At 35.1% G+C, this 27,041-nt stretch overlaps 1 protein-coding gene across 2 annotated transcripts in view; it reads right to left on the reverse strand.

Annotated features, from left to right (window-relative positions):
- Positions 1–27,041, reverse strand: part of bsnb (bassoon (presynaptic cytomatrix protein) b) — a 178,382-nt gene that overhangs the window by 127,866 nt on the left and 23,475 nt on the right. For both annotated transcript variants that reach the window (XM_087274037.1, XM_087274036.1), the window contains exon 2: positions 12,011–12,383. In XM_087274037.1, the coding sequence (XP_087130163.1) occupies positions 12,011–12,383 (373 nt within the window). The remainder of the gene's footprint in view (positions 1–12,010; positions 12,384–27,041) is intronic.

Raw genomic sequence — 27,041 nt, forward strand, 5'->3', positions numbered from 1 at the left:
TCATAAAACATCTGCCCTCACTGCGCTTGAAATTACACGCCAGATGACATATTTGCCATTATTTTGTCACATGTAGCTGGAGCTGACAGTAGGTCAGTGCTGTTTGTAATGTTCTGTAACATCAATATAAATCACAGACACTCTGTAGTGTCCACCGATCTACTGAGGCTCAATTAATTCAGCCCTGTCTTCATGAGCAGCAGGGGCCTAAAACTTGCCCAGTTGAATTTGGACAGTGTTTTGTGAAAAAGAATGTGCCAATGTGTGTCAACTGATGTTTCCGTATACATCCAAGATCATCATGTTTCAGCTGCTGAATGACTATACAGACTGGATGGTTATTAAATATTCAGCTTTCCCATGAAAGGAATAGATAATTACAAATAATAACCATATTTCTGTATTTATTACACATTTTATGGTTTTATTTTATTTCAAAAATGAACTCGGGCTCATTGAAGATATGTGCTTCAGTCTACATCTTTGAGAAACTGCAAAACATGCATTTGAATATACGTTTGACTGCAGTTTCTAGGTCAAATGAACACTAGGGGGCAGTATGACAATTTTGTTCCTTTTTTCTTTAATGCCATATATATTGATATGTTATCGACAAATAAAAAAAAATTGTTTCATATTAAATGCATACTACAAAAAAACTTTAATCTCTATGATTTATAATTAAATATTTGGTACGTTTTGGTCGATTGTTCACTAGATGATTTGAATTGCAAGTTCCACCTTCTTCTGAACATGTACAAGAAAGATGTCTACTTAAAATGTACAACAAAGCAGTCCCTAAGTGATGTGTTTCAGATTTGCAAAAATGTAGACAGCCCCCTCTAGTGCAGTGGTTCTCAACTGGTTTGGCCATGGGCCCCACGTTTTCACATGGTCATCAAGCCGCGACCCAAATTTTTAGTAACTATAATATAATTTTAGGTATTATAATTAATTTGTATTTGTTAACATACACAACTAGCGACAGACAAATTATAAGAAAATTACCAAGACTTACAAACAAAAAATATTTTACTGCTGTCATTTAACAAAATTTATCAAATTATAGAAATATACAAAGTAAAAAGGACAAATACTGTAAACAGTGGTTAGGGTAAGGAAAAGTTAAGTTACCATTAACTAAACTGAACTGTTTATAAAACATTAACACTGATCCGGTCGAACTGAACAGAAACCAGCAAATTAAAGTAAATTTATTAAAATAATCATAACCATTTTTTTTAATAATCACCAGTTACTTGCTCTTCTGCTTTTGTGTGGGCTTTCTTGGCCTTTGCTAAATGGTGAGCACAGTAAGATGAGCGGAGTGCCTGTACTTGTTTTGAACATGAAGATGTTAGGCACTTTTGTGATGCCCTCAGTTTTTGGAGTCGTCTTTGAAAATAGTCCACAGGTTTGTCCTTGCAACTGGGATGTTTGGTTTCTAAATGTCGTTTTAATTTAGAAGGTTTCATGCTCTCTTGTGAGAGCACCTCACTTCATATGACACACTGAGGTTTTAAGCCTTTTTTGTCATCAATATATGTAATTCCACACTTTACATATTCGGAGTCGCACATGTGCTGAAATTTCGAACAGTTACAGTTTCAAACCGTACAGTTGTGGCACGCCATTTCAAAATAAAAGTCCGATAAAAGCAAAATAAGTTAAAAACTAAACTTCTGTTGTTTTTTTAATCACACACTCCGAGACACACTGAAAATGTTCCCACGACACACTTTTGGGTCGCGTCCCACCAGTTGAGAAACACTGCTCTGGTGGATTTGTCATGTGAAATGTACACCCAAACATACCATATGTAACATATTTAAAATTCGCAAAAAATACAGACAGCGCCCTCTAGTGGTTTTGTCTTCTGAAAAGTACACCCAAACATACCATAAGTGACATATTTCAAATTCGAAAAAAAAAAAAAAACAGACAGCACCCTCTTGTGGATTTGTCATTTATAACGTACACCCAAACGTACCAAAAGTGACATTTCAAATTCACAAAAAATATAGACAGCACGCGAAATAAAGAGTCAGGGGGGAAGGTGCACGCGAACTGAAGAGCGAAGAGCGGGTATGAAGAAGGTTGCATGTTGGGTTTGGCGCACATGGGGACTGTACCAAAAAAGCTGAGGAGCAATGCTGAAGGCGTTGGGGGGGGGGGTGTAGTTTTCCGGGAGACAGAAGAATACGGAAGAAGGGCGGGAGATGGGTCTGAAATACGGGAGACTCCCGGGAAAGGTATGGCCCAAAGTATCGTTTAACAGCTTTGCAAAAATAAAGACAGCACCCTCTAATGGATTTGTCATTTGAAACGTAAACGAAACATATGCTGAGTAACATATTTCGAATTCTCAAAAATGCGGACAGTGCCCTCTAGTAATTTTATCATCTGAAATAAAACCAACCTTACCCTAGGTATGGTATTTTTAAATTCACAAAAATGTAGACAGCATCCTCTAGTGGATTTGTTATCTAAAACATACAACAATACGTACCCCAAGTATTGTATTTTAGATCCGCAAAAACGTAAATGGCGCCTTCTAGTGGATTTGTCATCTAAAACGTACAATGAAACATACAAGTCTTGTATTTCAGATTCGCAAAAATTTAGACAGCGCACTCCAGTGGAGTTGTCATCTGAAATGTACAATAAACTCTAAATTTCTAAGTTTCGTATTCCAGATTTGCAAAAACCTAGACAGCGCTAGTATAATTGTCATTTAAAATGTACCATAAGTATCGTATTTCAGATTTGCAAAAAACTAGAGCAAGAGTCCTCCAGTGGAATGTTCATCTGAAATGTACAACAAAACGTACCCTAAGCATCGTATTTTAGATTCGCACAAATATAGACAGTGCCCTCTAGTGGATTCATCATGTAAAACATGCAACAAAACATACCTTGAAGCCACAACATTTTATGGTTCGCAAAAATGTAAGCTGAGGCACAATTTCTATTTCTATTTCTAATTTTTTTTTTTTGAATCCAGTATATGCAAACACAAGATAAATTCAAAACTTTCCAAAAACCTTACCAACCCAAACTTTTTGAACTAAGCGAGGGTCCACATTTATGCTGGTTTGGTCTGGACTGAAACAGATAATGGTGTATATTTAGTCATTACGTGCTTGGCATTTATAGGGCTGGGCAATAAATCAATAATGATAATTATCACAATACAAAGTTCCCTCAAATAATAACATTCAATTTAAATGTAATTATATTTAAATGCAATTATAATGTAAAAATAAGTTGATATAATGTGAATCCTTAAGCAAACGGCTCTGCTGATTTATGCTACACATACACACACAGATATGTATTAATGGAAAATAATTACACAAGCAGTAACTAATAACTAAAGTTTGACAAAGCAATGACATTTGCATTTGTACATAGTTTATGGTTACAGATGATTTGCTATCATATTCAGGAAAAACAAGTTTATATGCGTTTTTAATTTTTAAAATACAAGTTTTTTAAATATTCGTTATAATAAATAGCATTAATCATTTATAATATCATTATAAATACCATTTATATCATTTTAATCAAATAATATACTGAGCAACTCCTTTATTCTGATATTCCGAATTAAATCCAGCTCTTTAGGCTCCCATTCTTTCCAATAAATACATAAATAAAAGAGACAAATGGCCAAAATAAAGCCTCTTTTTCTGATTAGCTAATGCACACTCACAACATCATCATTATTATTGCTGTATATAGAGTCGAGAGCTGTCATGGAAACAATTGTGCGATTTCAAGACACCTATTTAGAGAAATCTGCCAGGTAGTGGTATCCCAAAAATAAATGCTTACAGCAGCCTTTAACAGCCTGCTTTTCCTTTTTTTAACAATGAAAAGACAGTTTACATAAAATATAAATCACCATCTCTATTGGTTTTCTTTTTATCACGCTCCATCAAGATAATAGCTCAATAAATGTAAATCACATCATAACTATCATAAATATATCCGTTTTGTGTGACAGACTGGAAAAGTCATTATTTCGCTGTTGCTCTCGAAATCAAATACTGTCGCACTGATGTCAAATACGGCACCAAGTGATGACATTTGCTCTCTGACTGCACATGAACTAATAGTGTTTACCCTGGTTTCCACCAAACGATGACATTTTTCTAGTCAATAAAGACTCTAGTGGAAGTTTATGCAACACTGAGACACACACACACACACACACACACAAAATATGATCTATTTTAGATCTAATTTAAAAATGCACATCATTTACACAACAGTTATAATATTATTAAATATAAGGATATAAGTATATTAAATGATTATTAAATATCCACTTGTTAAGTGGTGACGTGTTTGTGATGTATGTAATACTGTTTCCGGGTCCAAGCCGCCACTCATTTGAGTGGAGAAATTATTCGTTTATGATCACGTTTTTTCCTATCACACATTAAAGTTAATTTTATATAAAGTCATAGTGTACACAATAATCTCTGGGCTTGCTGCATAACAAATACCAAAAATGTAACAATTTATAAAAAAATAATCACTTTCTGGCCATCGGATATTAGGCATGGACATATATACTGCGATCGGGACTTTCGAAAGCTTTAAATCGCTTTGTAAACGTTTATTATTACCATTTCATGAGTCTCCCTATTCAGTTGAATAGAGCGTTTGGACTGGGAAGCCGCTTCGCGTGACGTCACACTTAACAAGCGGATAGGGATATAAGGATAAAATTGCATACCCTTATTTTGGGTGTACTGTTGCTTTAAGATTTCATGCATGTGTGTGTGTTTGATTTTTAAAGCTCTTATGCTAATTAATGCTGCATTTATTTAATTAAAATTACAGAAAAAAGTAATATTGTGAAATATTATTATTATAAAAAATGGATTTGACTCTAAATTGTAACACAACGGTCCCTCGCTAAAACGTGGTTCACCTTTCAGTTTCAGTTCTGCAGATTTATTATTAGTGCAATTTGAGAATTTTTTAACAGCGCATTGTGTTCAGCGTTCTGATTAGCACATTGTGTTCTGCGTCCTTATTGGCTGTAGACCATTGTCAATCAATCTCCTTTGTGTCTCCTGTAAAGTACAGAATGCGTTCAGCTTGCCAAATCTTCAACCAATAGAAGTGTGAATTTTAACAAGGATGCAAAAACTGTAACGGCAGTTGCACACCGGATGTGCCACGCCACACAGCGGCATACATTTTAAAATTGTAAACATAGGTTTATTTTAAGATATGCACACCAGCGCCGCAAGTCGGCAGCTGTCTCCAGTGCCCAGCTACGACTCAGGACACTGTTCATATATCTGCCACTCCACAGAGCGCCATCTGAATAATTTCATTTTAAATAACATGCGAATGAGCACGTCCGGCGAGTGTTACTTTTAACTGTCACGTGAGCGGCGCATCAGGTGTGCAACCCCCTTAAAGATGGAGTTTGCTTTAGTTTTGTGGATCAGTGACTGCAGGAAAAAGAACATTATGCTGGATGCCAACATTATGCGCTCAAAAGCTAAAAAGCTTTATGAACCTTTTTGCGATGAATGTTTGCACCTGACAACAGGTTTTGATCTTTGGTTTCATTCTATAATTCTGGATTATTTTTCTATGAAGGTTTGAACTTTGAGAGTTCAAACAAGAGGGGAAAGTGTGAAAATGTTAATGCCTGTCTGAAAAAAAAGTGTATAAAGTGTGTAGTGAGGGGTTGTACAGCCTTAAAACATCTATGAGCGTAAATAATAAAGCCGGCTACTTCACGGATTTGACCTAACGCAGGTTATTTTTAGAATGTGACTCCCGCGAATAACGAGGGATATGCTTAAATTTAGCATAATTACAGTAGTTTTTATTGTCACGTGATCCGTCAAAACACTATAATTCTTTTTTTTTTTTTTTTTTAATTTACTTATTTATTTATTTTTTATTTATTTATTTTTTCTGTAAATTTATTTTATTTTCATTTTTATTATTATTAATATATTTTTTATTTAATGCATTTCTGCATTTCCTTTTCATCAAATTTTTTTTTTATTTATTTATTTTTTTTTTATTATGTCAATTTGTCTTTTTTTTCAATTTATGTATGGTTCAAAAAAAAAAGAAAAAATGAAAATACCTTTGTAATTGAATACCTTTAATGTACTGTACCTTTTGTCAAAAACACAATAAAAAAAAAAAACACTATAATTCTGAATTGCTGCTCAAAAATTATTTCTTATTAGTATCATCAATATTTATAACAGTCATGCTGCTTATTAGTGGTTCTAGCACATTAAGTACAATTAATTAAAATACAAAATGTTTGCGCCATTATAAGTGGCTGTATAGTCACTTCAGATCAGAATAGAAGCATTATAAAGCATTATGAAATAAGTACTGACTTAAACCACAAGTATGGGTCAAGCTGTCAAATATGTTTTGATAACCAACACCATATAACAATATCTGCCTGAGCCATTTTTTAAAAGCTTTTATTTTCCATAAATGTTCTCAAAAGGACTAATGAAGAAGTTTTCTGTACTGAACATAGTTGCACAGCTTACTGTAATCTGTTATTCTCTCTCTGAACTGTTCTTCAACCCTTCAGAAATTGCTCTTGGCTACTGACTAGGGGCATTTTGCCTTTTAATGGCTTTGTTAGAGCTCAGACCCCTGAGAGCAGATCCCCGAAAATCACTTTAGAGCCCCTTGTACGCTGATCTTCTTTCTGTGACCATGAGCCTTCAGCGTTCCCTCCTCTCGTTCCCCTACCCATTACGGATGGACGATTTCTTACAGTTTGCGATTTACCAATAAAAATTCTCCCTACAATAAGAATTAGTTTCCGTTTTCTCACGATAACGATAAAAGCTCCACTCTGGATTCTGCCAGTATTTGAAAGTGGTTTGGAAAAGGCTGTATATAATGTGACGAAACAGCAGTATTGCATGTATATAGCTGGGGTTCCATCATCCCGTGTTAATGCGCTAAATGAAGTATACTTCATACCTGGTTAACTGTATGTTTCCTTAATATATACCGCAAATAACTGTAAATTTACTTTCCCAGAATTCCCTGTATGGAACATCACTTTTTTTACATTTTGTTGACATTACTATGGATCTTTTTAGTTGGTTCCTCATCAGTTATGTACATTAGAGATTTATGTTACATCTAATGTTGATAAACAATGTTTATTTCATGACTTTATTTTTATGCGTGTTACCATACTGGTGTTTAGTAGCTGTGTGAATGACACTGAGCACCTTTTATATATTAATACACATATATTTTCTGCTTGTAGGAAATTTGAATGTGATAAGCATTGGTTCATTATGTTACTTCCTCATCACCTCCTGCATATGTGTGTGCTTACGTGTCTCGCTGTGTAACAAAAGATTTGTAGATGTTGGTCATTCAAAATACAGACATATTACCTCTATAAATTGATGAAATATGGTAGTTTACCGTGAAAATGAGAAATTACTTTTACGGATTGTACCGTGTTTTTATCGGTAAAGTACTGGCAACCACAGCTGCCGTTTTTTTACCGTAAATTTTACGGATTTATTTTGTACAGTGTATTGCATAAGAAACCAGTAATGGACATTTCAAATTTCGAAAAAAATAATAATAATAATCCCTTAAGCCGCCTTTCCACTGCACACGACAGACACGACTGTCGGTATATGCCCCCTTGTGGTAGTCGCAAATAAATTCAGTTTTGTCGTACAACATTGGAGAGAAGCTGTTCTCGCAGTGTCTGAAATAAAGGAGTGCAAAAGCAGGAGAGTTTATTCTCTGTGAGTTCACCATAGTTGAATGAATGAATACTAGAAACTCATAGACAGCTAAAAAAATATTGAAGGGAATGTGGAGACAACATAAAAAGCACTGAAATACATCACTTCAGGTCAGCCAGCCGTATACGATCTAGTTGCAGGAGTTCAAATATTTAAACAGATCCGCAGCTCAATTCAAATCCGAGTTTTCCACATACGAGATGATCGGAACTCCACGCAACTCCCAGACTACTCTATATTGAAAATGAATGACTTCAGGTCTGTCATTTGTCGTTTGTCGAGTACAGTGAAAAGGAGGCTTTAAAGTCATCGCTGACCGGAAGTTGCTGAGATGTTTATTTCAGGTTGTTGATGTGCTTTCGCTGAAACTGAATATTGAGTAGAGGCCAGGGGTTTCTTCTGAATGGCAGGTTATATAAAATATACACATTACTTGACAAAAGTCTTGTCGTCAATCCCAGTTGTAAGAGCAAAAAATAATAACTTGACTTCTAGTTAATCATTTAGAAAAGTGGCAGAAGGTCGATTTTTCTGATGAATTATCTGTTGAACTTCATCCCAAACATCACAAATACTGCAGAAGACCTATTGGAACCCACATGGAGCTAAGATTCTCACAGAAATCAGTCAAGTTTAGTGAAGGAAAAATCATGGTTTGGGGTTACATTCAGTACCGGGTTTGCAAGAGATCTGCAGAGTGGATGGTAACATCAACAGCCTGAGGTATCAATATATTTGTGCTGCCCATTACATTACAAACCACACCAGAGGGCAAATTCTTCAGCAGAATAGCACTCCCTCTCATACTTCAGCCTCCACATCAAAATTCCTGAAAGCAAAGAAGGTCAAGATACTCCAGGATTGGCCAGCCCATTCATCAGACATGAACATAATTGAGCATTTCTGGGGTACGATGAAGGAGGAGGCATTGAAGATGAATCAAGATAATCTTGATGAACTCTGGGAGTCCTGCAAGAACGCTTTCTTTGCTATTCCAGATAACTTTTTAAGTTATTTAAGTCATTGCAGAGATGTATTGATGCAGTTGGCCAAGCTCATAGTGTAGACGATTGTTTTATAGTCGTGCATGTGTATCCTCCAGTCACCGATACATCAGGCAATATGAACAGACACAGCAGCAACTGCACACTATCCTCAAAAACATCATGCAGTGTGAACTCAGCCTAAGTCTATATCACCCAACCCTACTGTCCATCTCCTAATCAACACTTGCAGGATTTCAAACACCAGCAGCCATTTGCACCTTTGAGCGCTAGATCCTGCAATGCTCTGAAACAATCTCAGGCTCACAGGCTCAGCGTCGCCCTCTCGCTCTCCCACACACAAAGCTCCGAACATTGGCTCGGTCTCTGCACCGCATCCTACACGCATGCACACATTCGCATGGGCCCGGAGGACTCTCTTCTGAGCAGTTCCAGGTTGTGTGTCCTGGGTTTGTGCCAGATGGAGGCCGAGACCGAGCGTAGGATTCATTAGCTTGTTCCAGAGCTTTTTGTTTAACACGTCTCTTTCTCTCCTCCAGATATCTAACTCGAGTTGAAATAAATCACCACTTGGACTGCAATGTTCTCTCACTTTTGCTGTTATTATGTCACACGTTTGCTTTCTGATGGTGAGCGTTCAGACTGGAATAGTTCTCTCGGGGGAATTGAAGCATCAAAACAATGCGTTTAATACAGATTTATGTCTAAGCAAACAATAAATGACCATCATGCTTTTTCACCCTTCTTTTACAGAAGACAGACTAAAAGGCCATTCAGTTTAACAGTAGTTTCTATATATAACAGCACACAAAGGCCTCTTCACCCTTCACCCTTGTGTACTACTCCGCCTACATACACTCAGCAACAAGCAGAGGACGGTCTACAGTTTGACACATACTACTGCTGTTAGACAACATAAAGTACTTTTGAGGCTTTTTTTTAGTCGAGGATTTAGTTGTTTATATTGCAACTATGCTGTTTATTTGTTAGAATAGTGCCTATTTTAAAGTAACTACAATTTCTAAGACAGACGGTTGACGTTTTCTAACCACAAAATGGCAACAGAACCGCATAATAAGCCCTTACGCTTAAAAGATCATAACAGTCTGATTTCTAACTACAGCTGATCAAATCATTATTAATCTGGTGGGCATACCTGCCAACACTCCCGTTATTCCCAGAAGTCTCCCTTATTTCATACCAATCTCCCACAACCATCTCGTTTTGTTATCTCTCCCAGAAAACTCCCATAATTTCAGTCTGGTAGTGATTGCGTTGCTTTTTGGGGTTAATTATTGTGATCTCCTGATTGCAACAGAGAAATACTGTAGCCTGTAACACTGTAAGAAGATATCTCTGTAGATGGATGGCATTTTATGTCACGTTCAGCCTTATGATTTTAAAGTGTGAGCAAAATCAGCTGTTTTGTCATCACTTTAGAGATTACCCTATAGAGAATCATTCAAATACTAGCTCTAAAGTGGCGTTGGTGAATTAGTAAAGGCTTCAGCTGTTTTGAATGAATGGCAGAAGAAAGTAGTTACTAATAAAAAAGGGTTTTTAGACTCTCCATGTTTGATTTTATTATTTATATACACGATTGTGCCGTCGAACTGTTGCAGTGCAATATGGCTGTATATCAGCACTGGTGGGACGCTAAAGGCACGCCTCCCACCAGAGCTGATGTACAGCCATATCGCACTGCTTCTCGTGTAATATTGCTCATATATATATATATACGCATGCCACGATTACATGCACACAAGAGAGAGCGACAATAGTAAAAACAAACGCTGAATCAAACTTTTTAAAATCCTGAATCAATATTGGAGTTACTTTTGCATGCTGGAAAAAGGATGACACCATGGCTGAAGTATTTCTTATAGACAGGTAATGTTATGTTTTAAACAATTTTTGTCATGCAAAGCTTATGTAGATTTAGTTGTATTATGATTGGGTTATATGCACAGAAGTGTTGTTCAGCCACTAAAATCTTATGACGAAAGCTTCATATGATTTTTTTCAAATTTCCTAAGGGACCTTTTACAGCATCAATAATGTACATTTTTATTTAGATAACAACAAAACATCAATAAATAGCGCTATTCTGCCTATCCTGCTTTACTGAGCTGAAGCTGGTTTTATATTCACATCGGTTCATTTTTAAACAATGTCAACCTGTGACACGCTCCCTATATTATTTACCATGCTACTTTGAATATTCAGTCTGAATTAGCATGCAAGCATGGCTGATTAATAAGTGTAATTACTGCACCCCACCGGCCTAGCACTAAGCACACAGTAGTGGCTTTAGGACAAAGTGCATGAGAGAGTGAGACCAGCGATCCTTGCATGCATAAAATATTGCACATTATGACAAGTTTTGCTTGCTACACAAATGAAAATGTGCTACATATAATACAGTTTTTCGTTCTGAACTGTAGTGTTATAAAGTACTATAAAGTTTTCTAACTGGCAATGACATGATCCAGTGGGTTGACTACCGTCATCTTCAAGGTTGGTGTTCATGATATCAGGAGGTGTGGCTTTGGACAGAGGGAAAGGGACTGTTTTTAAAGCTATTATGCTAATAAATAGCATTTTGGCAAATCACCTACTGCACTTTTAACTTCCATTTAATTAATAATAATAAACAAGAATGATGCTCTTATGTCAATTCGTAATATTAGAAATATAATAAAACAGGTCTTAATGTATAATTGAAAGCAAAATAAACTCTCTGACTGGTGTTTACTGGCATAACAGCGAGACAAATTGTCAATCACATTATACTGACCAATAGCAAACCACAACCATCTAAGCATCAAATCAACTCCAAACAGACAAAATCAAGCCTTGAATTTTCTTTTGCTCCAAAACCTTTTCACTTGAATATACATTGCAATAAAAATCCCATTTCACGCTGACTTCTATTTAGCAAGTATGCATTAAAGCAGGGGTGTCTAAACTCAGTCCTGGAGGGCTGGTGTCCTGCTGACTGTAGCTCCAATTTGCATCAACACACCTGCCAGGAAGTTTTTAGTATATCTTGTAAGAGCTTGATTAGCTGTTTGAGATGTGTTTGATTGGGGTTGGAGCTAAACTCTCCAGGACACGGGCCCTCCAGGACTTAGTTTGGATATCCCTGCATCAAAGTATTACATACCGTATACAACATAAAGCTCTGAATGAACACAGTGATCTGCTTACCTCAGTGAGGTGAGGGTTGGGGTTGAATCCGCATTGGTTGCACACCATGGAGCGGCACTGTGTGCATTTATTGCAGTTTGGCTGGCCGTCTGTGGTGCCCGTCAAATCTGCAGTCTTGCACACGGGACAGAGCTTGCTGCTGGGCATGGGTGCGATCTGGGGTAGAGAATAGGGGGATGTGGGAGCGCTGCTTCCGGGAGAGACTGGCCCGCCTTTGCTGCCGCCCACATCCACCTGAAGGTTCTTCCGTGCGGCTTGACTCTGACTGGGACCCTGAGGTTGTGTTGGGGCTCCAGGGCCGGGTCCCGCACCGGGTGGACCTCCAGGTTTGGGTCCCATGCTAGGGTCTGTCTGATTCGGTTTGCCTTGGATACTGTGGGAAGGGAGAAAAAGACATTGGGATCTAGCATGTGGCGCACTTCATTGGTAAGACTGCATTCATTTGAATGAACCAGTGGGAGGGATGAATGTGTGAATTGCATTTGTACATCTTTCTACTTAGATACATTGCTACATAATGAATGTTGCTTTACAGTAGCAAATCTACCCAATACAACTCTCACTGGACTGTGTTAACCAGTTTTTGGATGCTTGTGCGCGTGTGTGTGTGTGTGTGTGTGTGTGTGTGTGTGTGTGTGTGTGTGTGTGTGTGTGTTGCTTAATCACCAAAGCGGTAAACAGAAAATTTATATTCAAAGTCTCAATGAAAACAATTAGTTGACAAAGCCCCACAACAAATCATTAATAGCCAAAGGCATCACTTAATCAACGAAGACATAAACACAATTGATGGGCAAAGACTCAAAATGACACTTAATTGACAAAGACTCGAAGGCAATTAATAATCAATAATCAAATAAAAAAGACAACCAGTCACCAAAGCCCAAACAGACATTTAATCACAAAAAACTCAACTCAACTCATTATTAATCCAATCCCCAAACAGACAATTAATTGCCAAAGACTCAAAAAAGATAATCAATCTCTAAAGACTCAAAGACAAAAATTAATCAGCAAAGTCTTAAAGACAATCAATTGCCAAAGACTCAGACAACAGTTAATCGCCAAAGACTCAAAGACGACAATTAATCAACAAAGACTCAAAGACAACAATTAATCATCAAAGAATCAAACAATTAATCGGCAAAGACTCAAAGACAACAATTAATCATCAAAGAATCAAACAATTAATCGGCAAAGACTCAGACAACAATTAATCGCCAAAGACTCAAACATGACAATTAATCGTGAAAGACTCAAAGTCGACAAATAATCGAAAAAAACTCAGACAAAAATTAATTACCAAAGACGACAATTAAATCACCAAAGACTCAGACAACAATTAATCGGCAAAGACTCAAAGACAGCAATTAATCGTGAAATACTCAAAGACGACAATTAAATCACCAAAGACTCAAAGACAACAATTAATCACCAAAGACTCAAAGACAACAATTAATCGCCAAAGACTCAAAGACAACATTTAATCGCCAAAGACTCAAAGACAACAAATAATCGCCAAAGACTCAAAGACAACAATTAATCACCAAAGACTCAAAGACGACAATTAAGCGCCAAAGACTCAAAGATGACAATTAATCGCTAGATTCGAGGATGACAATTAATTGTGAAGGACTCAAACACAAGAATTAATCACCAAAGACTCAAAGACAACAATTAATCGCCAAAGACTCAAAGACAACAATTAATCGCCAAAGACTCAAAGACGACAATTAATCGCCAAAGACTTAAAGACTACAATTAATCGCCAAAGACTCAAAGACAACAATTAATCTCCAAAGACTCAAAGACAACAATTAATCGCCAAAGACTCAAAGACGACAATTAATCGCCAAAGACTTAAAGACTACAATTAATCGCCAAAGACTCAAAGACAACAATTAATCTCCAAAGACTCAAAGACAACAATTAATCGCCAAAGACTCAAAGACAACAATTAATCGCCAAAGACTCAAAGACAACAATTAATCGCCAAAGACTCAAAGACAACAATTAATCGCCAAAGACTCAAAGACAACAATTAATCGCCAAAGACTCAGAAGGCAATCAATCAGCAAATTCCTAAGCAGACAATTAAACACCAAAGACTTAAGACAATCAATCGCCAAAGACTACAATTAATTGCCATAGACAACAATTAATCACCAAAGACTTTAAGACAATAAATCAGCAAATTCCTAAACAGACAATTAATCGGCAAATACTCTAAGACAATTAATCACCACAGACTCAAAGACGACAATTAATTGGCAACGAGTCTTTGCCGATTAATTTTCATCATTGAGTCTTTGGCAATTAATTGTTTTCTTTGAGTCTAAGACAACAATCAATCTCCAAAGACTCAAAGACAACAATTAATCGACAAATTCCTAAACAGACAATTAATCGCCAAAAACCCAAAGAAAACACTTGATTGGCAAGCCACAAAACAGACAATGACATTTTCAGAGACTCAAATAAGAGAACTAATCACCAAATCCCTAACCAAACAATTAATCACAAAAGACTTAAAAACACAATTAATCGTCAAAGCGTCAAAAAAGATATAATAACAAATAACCATAGTCTCAATTGTTCCTTAAACAATTAATTGTTAGCCAAATGCCATGCTGTGACAGGCCTAATGTTGTGTGAGTGAAAGCAGAGAGGGTGAAAACACTGATAGCTGAACGCTGTTGAATCTGTCTGCTCAGGGGAATCACAGGAGGAGGTTTAAAGCGCTTTAAGCCGCAGTCATTTGAATGGAAATAGAAAGATAAATCAATACAGCAGAGCAAATTCTGGGGGTGGAAACAGATGTATTGACACTGGCTCTCCTAATGAATGGGAAAATGTTCTCTGTGGTCAGAAGAAAAGGCGAAAGGAGAATCCACCTCACATTCACTCTGAATGTTTGTCTGAAATGCTTGTTCATGAACTCTGACACAGAACAGAAGCTGCTTAGAGGCAAAGTGACTAAATAATGAATATTATAAATGGATTGGACAAGCCAATAAACAAACAAATATGGTTTATGAATAAATTATTAGTGGTGCCTAGTGTTACTGTTATTGCTCAGTCTTTGTCAAAGACTCTGTCATTTATCCTTAATAAATAAACAAAATAAAATGAATTAGTGGTAAACAACATTTACATTTGGATAAATTTTTAAATGCAAAAGAAGGTTATGCACATACTAGAATCCTAGTAATAAAACAAAATGTAATTAAATTAAATAAAAAAAAGGTAATTAAAAAAAATTAAATATAAATAAAAAACAGTGGTAGACAACAAAATTTAAATTTAAATTCTATTTTAAGTTGGCGCCAGTGGTGTAGTGGTGTAGTGGTTAGTGCGTCGACACATGCACTCCGGTGCTCGCGGCGACCCGGGTTCGATTCCGCCTCGCGGTCCTATGCCGATCCTTCCCCTCTCTTTGCTCCCCATGCTTTCCTGTCAATTCTCTCTACTGTCCTATTAAAAATAAAGGTGAAAACCCCGAAAAAATAATTATAAAAAAAAAAATTCTATTTTAAATCGAAAAACTCTATGCACATACTAAAATCTTAGTAATGAAATAAAATAAAAAGTTGGTTCATTATGCTGTGGCGACCCCAGATTAATAAAGGGACTAAGCCGAAATAAAAAAATGAATGAATGAATGAATGAAGAATTAAAAATAAAATTAGTGGTAGACAACAAAATTGTAATTATATATTTTTTTATAAATAAAATAAATAAATAAAATAAAGTAAAAAATACAATAAAATAAAAAATAGTTGTACACAACAAAATGAAAATATTCTTTTAAATGCAAGAATTGCTATGCATATACTAAAATCATTGTAATAAAATAAAATAGTGGTAGACAACAAAATCTAAATTAAAATTACTTTTTGAAAGCAAAAAAGTCTATACACATACTAGAATCCTAGTAATAAAATAAAATTGTAAATAATGGTAGATAACAAAATGAAAATTATTCTTTTAATTGCAAGAATGGCTATGTACATACTAAAATCCTAGTAATAAAATAGTGGTAGACAACAACATTTAAATTTAAATATTTTTAAATGCAAAAAATTCTATCCACTAGAATCCTAGTAATGAAAAAATGAATAAATAAAATAATGATAGACAACTAGATTACAAATTATTATTTAAATGCAAAACGGGCACATAAAAATATCCTAGTAATAAAAACAATGAAATAAAATAATGGTAGGCAACTAAATTAACTTAAATTATTTTTTAAATGCAAAAAAGGCTATGCACATACTGGAATTTTCGTAATAACAAAATACAAAACAAAACAAAATACAAAACAAAACAAAAATAGGTGGTAGACAGCAAAATTAAAATTATTCTTTTAAATTCAAGAATGGCTATGTGCATATTAAAATCCTAGTAAAAAAACAAAATAGTGCTAGACAACAAAATTAATTAAAATGCATTTTTAAATGCAGGAAAAAAGGCTTTGCACATACTACAATCCTAGTAATAAAACAAAATAAAAGTTGTCAATAAAATTAAAAGTTAATAACATTTTCAAATGCAAAATAGCCTAAAATATAGGCACATACTACAATACTAGTAATGAAATAAAATAAACATAAAAAATAATAAATAAAATAATGGTAGAGAACAACATTAACTATTAATTCAATCTAATTTAAAGTAAATGGAAAAAAAGGCAAGTAATAATAAAATATGCAGTTTTAAATGTAAAATAAAAGTAAACAAAAAAACTCTATAATTTTTTGAATGCAAAAAAAGACTACTACACATACTACAATCCTAGTAATAAAATAAAAAAATAATAAAACCAAATATAATAAACATAAAATTAAGTAAAACAAAACAGTCAGTTTAATAGATATTTCACAGGATTCAATAGAGTTAAAAATAAAAAATAAAAACAATTTTGTTATATATGCAATTAGAGATTTTCAAAGCCACTAAATGTTAAGGACTACTACAATAAAATCATTGTACATTATTTATTAGTAGTAAAAGTTGTAATTTTATAATAACAAAAAAAAAAAGAAATCAATTGACACATACAAAAAAAATAATAAAATGTTTACTATTTATAACATCCATTTATGTTAGAAACTAAAACAATTACAATTTACAAATGTGGAAGATCAATATTTTAAAAAATCTGAGAAATATTCCGGAAAAAGCAAACAAAACATCTGAATGACATGATGTGGAAACTGAGCGTGAAGGAGCCTCACAGGTGAATGAACACTTCATTCAGGAAATCCTTTCAGCGCGAGCATTAATGGAGCTGCAAACACAAGCACTCATTCCAGCACAAGAAATCTGAAAAATCTGTCATGCTACAAATCTGTTTATGAGCACTTTTCTTTTAAAACCGTAAAGGCAGAAGAGCTGTAAGCACGCTTCAGCGTTTAATCAATGTTCTCTAATGAGCTATTTATTGTGGATTGGCTCAAAAGATCTGCTTTTTAAACTGGGATCAATAAACGTTATGTAAAGCCTAGAGCTGACCTCATCAAAAAGCCTTTATAAGACAATATCATCACTAAAGAAAGACAAGCTGAACGTGTGTCCTGTTCAGAGATGTTTTAAAATGCTGTTCATGATGCTGAATGTGACTCATTAAGAAACTTTTTATTGATGCATAAATGTTTTATGTTTTATTCATGATTACATTTACATATGAATGATGTGATGTGGATTGTTTCACTTAGCTGTCATTGTGTAGATTTTCATTGCCGCATTTATTAGAATATTCAGTGAAAACTAGCAGTGGTCTGAACTGGCAATATGACACATATTAAAAATAATGTGCTTAGGGTGTTATTTGTTTTCAGGATTTCTACAGGTCAGGATTTCTACAAGTCAAATTTAAGACTTTAAGACCCTTTTAAGACCATCATGAATTAAATTTCATACTTATACAAAGTTTAACAATACATTTTTTTTTTTATTTACCGTTTATTTATTTATCTACTTTTTTAATTATTCAGCTTGCCACAAAAGCAAAAAAAATCTAACTTGGTTATTTCTTAGCCACAGTGTCAAAACAAGAAAACTCTAGTTGTATATACTTTTATTCCAACATAATGTTTCTTTTTTTTAAATGACAAGTTTAAAATTCTTAAAAATATATTTTTATGGACACAATTACATGATCAAAAAATATATATTTGTCAGCTATTTGTCTGAATGAACTGAATAACTCCTAATCAACATAATTCTTTTCTATTATAAAACCTTGCCAGTTCCACGTCTATTCATACTATTTCCATTGCGCCTTCAGTAATTAGTTTTGTATAAATGGATGAGCATGTAAAGAGAAATATTGCTTTGTTACTAACAAGAGAAATTGTTTAATTGTTTTTTTATTTCCCTAATTAAAGAATTAAATGAACAATTTGCTGTAAAAATCTTGTCTTATCTTAAGCTAAAATGCAAAAAAATAAATATTTCTTTTCTTTATATTCATAATAAATTTAATTTAATTTAATTACGTTACATTTAATTTAATTTAATAAAATAAAATAAGGTAAACAAATTAATTTAAATTGAAATATTTGTTTAAAATGCAGAAAAAATACATAAAGAAAATTTAGATTTAATTGTATTTATAATCAACTTAATTAAATAAAATAACAGAATTAATTTCTATCAATTTTTAAAATGCGAAAAAAAGAAGGACATTTATATTTATTTTATTATATTTAAAATCATTTTATTTTAATTTGGCGAACAACAGAATTTGGACATGCACGATAAATGCGCTATATAAATACACGTTACATTACATAACACTTACATTCTTTTTTTTTAAATGCCATTTTACTTAAAAAACAGCTTGATGTCACAGAGACTTTTGCACATACTAGAATTCAGAACTGTTAAATTTGGACTGCAAAAAGGAAACAAAGCAAGAAAGGAACATTCTAGCAGTGCACATTCATTGCATCATTTTGCTGGACCCAAACCGCTCACATATTTTTCATCCCTTTCAATTAAGCCTCAGTGCTGCATTTTTAGCTGCTTGCTTTCTAACTCTCACTTAATTGTCTGGTGAACCCTTTCATAGCCCCGTTTTTTTTCCGTTTTCAAGTCCCCGAGTCGTCGTCTGTAGAGGCATGGGGAGGTTTGTGCAGTGGCCGTTTATCACATGTCAACAGCAGTAATGATTTTCTCCTTTCTTCTAAAGACTGGTGCTGGGATTAGCCAGCAATTAGAATGCTCTCCAAGCTTTCCCTCAATGAACATGTATGTAAGCTCAGTTCAAAATGCATCACGGATCATTCATTTCGCTGTAAATGTGCTTTTTGTGCTGCAAGCAAAAAGAAAAATGCAAATGATCTGCTGTTCCTCAACATGTATGGGGTGTTTATAAGTAGGTATCTAGTGCATATAGAAAGGAAAAGCAAGTGTAAACTACAGGTGGTTTGCCAAGCCCACTCACCTCTGTTGAGCACACTCAGAATTGCACAATGTTTTTCTAAAACCAGTAGTGTTGATGACAAAGTGTCTGGTGCATACAAAGAGGAAAGAGTATGTCACTGTCAGACATTTGTCTTTATCGGATTCTGTCTTGCATTATATCAAAGACTATAGCATACACAAGACGTATCGGTCGTATAGTTTTGAATGGGGAAAAGTGTAATGATCAATATGGTAAATAAAGCCCAAACTTCTAGTACAGAAGCCAATAATGGATAGATATAAACTTACATTTCTCCAGGAAAGGAGCTAGATCCTTGCATTTAAGCCCAAGCCCGACAGGGCTTATGCCCATAGGGTCGGGCTTTAGAGCCAATTTTCACGTTATAGTTATAGCAAGCATATTAAGCTTCGGGCCTGCATTAGAAAAAAAACTTGAAAAAAAAATAATAATAATAAGGTTTAATGAGATCTAATGTGTGCGGTCTGGAAGCACCAGCGATGTCTCATGCATAGAGATTTCAAGCCATGTACAATGAACATAAAGAGAAAAATTGCTAATGGCAAACTTATTATAACTGTGAAAAACGTTGGAGGAAAGGCAAACTTCTGGTCAACTTTTCAAATAGTGACAACTTTAAATGATGAGCTAACTAGTGATGCACAAGGCACAACTTGTAAGCACCAGCTGGATTTTATTCCAATTATGCACAAATCCAGCACCACCCGCATCATCGTTTATTCTTATTTCAGTCTTAAGAAACACTGATGCTTGCTGTCAAAGGCTACATTATTCAAGGGCATTCGTTATGACAGGCCCAGATTGGCTAATCGGGAGAACCGGGAGAATTCCCGGTGGGCCGGTCCGTTTTTTGGCCACGAGGGCCAGTGTCCCTAGCTGCTTGCACTCTCAGCAGTTGCACTTTTTTTCATTTATTTATTTATTTGACCATAGCCTCACTCTTTTTATTCATTATTTTGCCGCAGCTCCGCTCTTTTTATTTTTTTTCTCGCAGCCCCGTAAACAAAATGCAGCCTGCAAATTATTAATGATGTAACTATCATCATTCGACTCTAAACAGCGGCACCTTAGTGAATGTAAGAATTCGAATAATTAATATTGATTAATAATACACCTGCTCAATGAAAATCAGATGATTCACTACATTAATAAATCTGACATAACTTGATCAGAAATTAAAAAGGAGAGAAAAAGATTAAGCCATCAATAAAAGTCTTGCAGGTCATAGTGCCATATTTGTTTTTCATTCCAGCCACATTAGATCAACAGCGCCACTGTTGACCAGTGGTCAGTATGTTAAAATATGACACGGCCGACCCGTGTTCGAACCTTATCTGAAAATTTTTTTTTTTTTTTCCATTTTTTATTGTTAAGACATATAATACTGTTAGGGTTGTTGGAAATTTGAAGTTCTAAAGCAGCTGTTTTCTTGAAAAATGACGTGAAAGTGTCCTCAGAAACTGAGTTGGAAATGACCTTATTTTAATAGTCAGTCGTGAACTGAGATGGGCCGGTCCAAGGCTTGAAACTCCAGGGCTGAAAAGGAGTCCCACTCCGGCCCTGCGTTATGATAATGGGCATTCGATTCAAATTCCGATAATAATTTGTTTCCTTTTTAATAAAAATATATTTTCTTTGAAAATTAAATGTAATAAAAGCACATCAGCACAAAGGAATAATCGGACGCTCAAGATGTAATCTTTAAAAATATGACATATTAAAACATTTGCATATATGAAAGAGGATTGTGGTAGTGAAGCATTAATTAAATCCTTCCACTAACCAAAACAAATCATCCACGCGCACAGTTGAGTAGTGAACGGGCTCAAACAAAAATATAATTCGTATATTTTTCTGGGAAAAAATATATTTTTAAAACAAATTTTGTATACTTTGTGTCTTAGTTTTAATATATATCTTTGTCAGTTAGCTACTAGATAAAATAGAAGAACGAATAATATTTGAGGTGAAGTGCTTCAAGTTCGCTATATGCTTCAACAATCCCAAAACACACATTGGATTGTTAAATAAAATAATAATCTAGCCTAAACAAAATTTAAATGGTTTAAAACACCTTGAATGGTAGCAGTTCCATGCTAGGAGGCTGCGAAGCTGGATCTGAATTGTCCGATGAAAGAGGCACGCGCTGGGCTTGGACTTTCCCCGGCTCAGGTGCTTATTAGACTGCGGTCTCCGCCGCATGTGAGGAATCAATATTTGTCTCATTAGTTTTAGGCCTTTTGGCAAATTTCTCAATTAAGTTTAGCTGTTTTAAAGAGTGTTTACACATTTTAAACCTTGTTTTAAAAAAATAGCTATCTGAATTGCAAGTTTTAGTGTGCGGAAAAACCGCCAGCAAAACTAAAGCCAATAGATTTCTTTACCCTTCTCCCACCATGCAAGTACATACACACTTTGACACATAAATACACACCTTTATTTTTCTTTCTTGCTTTGTCAATATACTGTAGTGTATACTGTTTAACAATCAATTTAAATTATGTAAAAAAAATCATTTAAAAAAGCTGCATTAATTTGCGCCCTCTCATGGTAGTCACGCGCAGTACATACAGTCGTACGGCTGCAGGTGCCACTGGGTTAAATTGAGTAAACTCACTGTGAACAACATACTGCTTGAATATCGATGTCACTTAAACTAAATTCTACATTTTAAAAAGAACAAACCAAAAAAACTCCAAACGTTTCTCTAAATTATTCTAATAAAAAAAAATCAACTTTCTATTAAATACAAATCTGGTCCATTTTAATGGTTGTAACAGTACAAACTGTTTGGCGGGAAAAAAAACAGGCTTCAAGTCGGACTCAGGCCAAAAATTTTTATGAGCTGTTGGACAAAGGCCGGCTACAGCCTGTGCGTCCTGGGCCAGGGCCGGGCTAGGGCTTAATTTTAAGGCCTGTGCAGGGATCTAAAAGGAGCTCGAACCAGACGGGTGCTTTTTGTGGTCAGCAAACACACTGGAATCTCAGCGAATACTTGCTTCACAGACATAAGAAATATATCCACATAAAGCTTGAAATCTCTACTTTTAAACAACCAACTACACTTAAAATAAAAACATTTTTGGTTTTGTGATCTGTATGAAATGAGCATGAGGTACAGTCCATCCTGTCAAACACGCATCTCATGACAGAAACTACTAACTGCCCAAAATATGAAGGAACTCTGCAACAATTTTGTAATAATTGTGCACGTCACAAAATTGAGACACTTTGTTGATTTTGTGTTCAAATAAACGATCACAGATTTACAAAATCCTGAAAGGTCTGTGTAATGAACTTAGTTTGTCCACAAAATTTATTGAATATTCTGCTGTCGCTTATCCCCTGTCGACAGCAGTAATGCTTTTCTTTTTTTCTTGAACTGGTCCTGGGATTAGCCAGCAATTAAACGGACTCCAGGCTTCTCTATAGTCATAAAAGCGTCCCCAGAGACTCGACTAACACGCGGGTACACAGAGAGCCTCAAACGCACACACAAGCACTTCAAAAGCTTACACTCCCTCTGTCAGATTCAGAGGAGAAAGGAGAAAAAAAGTGTGCAAGAGCTAAAATAGCAGGTTTCACAGTAACAGTGAGTCAGGCTGAGACAAGTAAGTGTGTGTGTGTGTGGCAGCGCTTGGCTCGCTCTGTTGCCTGTCCAGGAATATTTCCAGCACCTGGTCCCTCATTATTTGCGGCCCTAAAACTTCAAGTGAAACTTCAGCAGCAAAAAAAAAAAAAAGGCCGCCTTTCCCATCCGGCTTGATCTAAAGCCATTACCAGAGTGCGAATCAACCGAGACGTGCCAAAATGGGAGAGAAGTTCATTATTTCAGTGTCAGCTTTGTATTCTGCAAAGAAATTTAATCTCCATCCAACTGGGGATCCAAAGTTCCCTCACAACTTTCAATTTACACGCTATATTGACTTCTGCTCAAGTGGAAAAACTGCATTGGAGGGTTTTAAGTTGTAAAAACATTTATGATGATTAATTCTAAATTGAAAATTAAACAAGGATTGATTTAAAAGACATTTGAAATAAATTTCACTCAATAATATATGAAAAAGTGGCATAACAATTGTGAAAGCCTTTTTAAGCAAATAAACTTGATATTTTGGAGCTTTGGTGTTGCTTTGGCCGGCTTTTCATATATTATATCTTTTTGGGTTTCTTTTTGTGAGGCTGAGTACCCATTCTAGATTGATGTGCATGCTTTTTGTCATTTTTTTTTTTTTTATAAATGTGACTTGCAATTTCTATTTAACTAATTCTGAAAGTCACAAGCAAATTCTGAAAAAAAAAAATTTTCAAAGCACTTTTTTCAATATAATATCAATTAACAGATAGTGATGCACAATAATAATTAGGATACTTTTTAAATAAATGAAAAATCTATATCTTGTTTAAAATGTAAAAAAAATAATTCATTGTAATTATTAAATAGATTATTTTTATATTCTCTGCTTTTAATCAAACCCCAACATTTTAAAATATTTAAAAATATGTTTTTAAATATAGTAATTTTTACATACTAAAACATACATCAGAATATTTTTAATATAAATGAAAAATCTATAGTGCGACACGGTGGCTCAGTGTTTAGCACCGTCACCTCACAGCAAGAAGGTCGCTGGTTCAAGTCCCGACCGGGTCAGTTGGCATTTCTGTGTGGAGTTTGCATGTGTTGGCGTCGATTTCCTCCGGTTGCTCTGGTTTTCCCCAGTCTAAAGACATCCCCTATTGGTAAATTGAATAAACTAAATTGGCCGTAGTGTATGAGTGTGTATGGGGGTTTCCCAGAACTGGATTTCAACTGGAAGGGTATCCGCTGTGTAGAACATATGCTGGATAAGTTGGCGGTTCATTCCACTGTGGAGTCCTCTCATGAATAAAGAGACTAAGCAGAAGGAAAATTAATAAATGAATGCATAATTTATATCTTGTTTAAAGGTTAAAAAACTGATTAATTAAAAATAATAAATAAATAAATAAGCATTATTTTTTTATCACATGTAAATGTATTTTAAAAAATTTTTTTTAATTATAATAATGTTTAAATACTAAAACATAAATCAGGAAGTTTTTTAATAAATGGAAAATCTATATCTTGCTTAAATGTTACATTTTTTAAAAATAAATAAATAATAAATACATTAGTTTTATATTCTCTGCTTTTAAATCAAATTTAAGATTTTAAAATATGTAAAAAAAAATTTTTACTTTTAAAAAATTTATTATTTGTTTTCAATGTACTATAGTACTATAACACGAAAAAATGATCTTGCAGCATATTTCAAGGTGACATGTAATCTGTTCCATGTTTAAAAGGCTTTTTATTACCACAGGTCGATATGTAGTGAAATACAAGCATAGGCCAATTGAAAAGCATCAGATTACAGAAGAAGAGCAGGATGCATGTATGATTCATTTTGAATTGAAATGTCAGCTTCACCCTTATATTTCCCATCATTGTGACAATTACTAAAACTTGACTACCTTTCAGTCATAACAATTGAACCTTGAGCCATTAAATATTACCAATTTTAAAAGGTATGTTTTTAAAGTTTCAGCTTAAAATACCTTATATCTTTTATTTAAAACACTTCAAATGTCCTTATTGGGTAAAAGCAAAACATGTTGCTTTGTATCTCTTTAAATGCAAATGAGCTGCAGAACAGAAGAGGGCAGAGCCTATGCAGCCTCAGTTTCCCCAAGCAAATACACTTAAACCGATTTACAATCGTGAGTGGAGTCTACCCACTCCAACACCAGTGTGCAGCATCCACTTGGGTGACGCAACGGCAGCCACAGGACAACGGCGCCAGTGCGCTCACCACCAACCAGCTATTGGAGACAGTGATAGAGCCAATTCAGTGGATGGGGATGATTGAGAGGTCATGATGGTAAGGGCCGATTGAGGGAATTGAGCCAGGACACCAGGGTTACACCCCTACTCTTTACAAGAAGCGTCATGGGACAGAGAGTCAGGACTTTGGTTTAACATCTCATCTGAAAGACGGTGCCCAATGACAGTATAGTGTTACCTTCACTATACTGGGGCGTTAGGACTTACACAGACCGCAGGTTGAGCGCCCCCTCCTGGCCTCACTAACACCACTTCCAACCTAGTTTTCCCATGTGGTCTCCCATCCAGGTACTGACCAGGCTCAGCCCTGCTTAGCTTCAGTGAGTAACCGGTTTTAGGCTGTAGGGTAATATGTCTGTGGAATATGTTGTTAGGACTGTAACTATTGTTTGTTGTTTGTCTTTAATAACTGAAGATGGTTTAGGTGGCTTGACTTTTATTTATAGTGTCTGTATTTGCATAAGTTTTTATTTTTACAGACATTAATCGTCTATAGGTTTCCGTTAAAAACTTTATTTTTCAGAAAACTGAAAAAAAAAATGCTGGATTCTACACAATCGATTTATGTTGGGACAACATGAATTAAGTTAGCATTGTAGTAAGTTACAAATTTAAGTAGATAAAACAAATAAGTTGGCACAAAAAACTCTCAAGAATTGTGCTGTTCCCACTCATTTTAAATCAGTAAAAAACAAATGTAATTTGTTTTGAGAGTAGATTTTAAAAGCGGACGGCATGGTGGTGCAGTGGTTAGTCCTGTCGCCTCATAGAAAAAAAAGGTTGCTGGTTCGAGCCTTGGCTGGGTCCATTGTTGGCAGTGTGTGTGAATAAGTGTGTATGGGTGTTTCCCAGTGATTTTTTGTAGCTGGAAGGCTATGCGCTGTGCAAAACATATGCTGGATAAGTTGGCGGTTCATTCCACTGTGGCGACCTGATTATTAAAGGGACTAAGCTAAAGAGAAAATGAATGAATGATTCTAAGAGTATTGATTAGGCAGACTTATCTTAAAGTAAACAAACACGCAAGTTTGTTTTTGTGCATTGTGGGGACATTACATTATGGGTTTCCATTGTTTTCATTCTGTACAGTCTGTATTTTCTATCGTCCCACCCCAACCCTATCCCTAAACCCAACCCTCAGAGGAAACTGTGTTTAATTTAACAGGGGAAAGCATTCAGTATGAATTAGAAGCCTTTTGAGTAATGGTTACATCAGCAATGACCTAAAAATTCATCACCTTCTTGTAAAGCCTGTGTCATTCCCATGTCGTTATACACATTTGTGTCCTGAAAATCACTTCCTCACACACACAGACACAATACCCAACCTTAATACTGAAGGTATTGACCTTATTCTAAAATGCGGAAGTGCGCCTGTTTTCGCGATTGTCTTAGAACTTCCGATTCAGTTGCCTATGGGGGAAATGACTAGGAATAATAAATGGCAGAAAATGGCCAAACTACTTGCTCAACAAACAAATGTTTGCATGACTACACAGACCAAGTAGCATAATATAATAAGAAAATATTAAATTGCAACATCAAGCAGCGTAACGAGCAGTTGTTAACGTCAAAAAATTAATGGAAGTGAATGTGACCGGAAGTCGCGAGACAAAAAGATTCAAATGGCAGCGCCCACTCGTCAGCTGAAAATAAGGTGAATACTGAAAAAAAAATAAGAGTACAACATAAGATCCAGTAAACTTCAGCCT

Source organism: Danio rerio, chromosome 11 (assembly GCF_052040795.2).
Source record: "Danio rerio strain M-AB ecotype USA chromosome 11, GRCz13ab, whole genome shotgun sequence".
NCBI classification, from domain to species: Eukaryota; Metazoa; Chordata; class Actinopteri; order Cypriniformes; family Danionidae; genus Danio; species Danio rerio.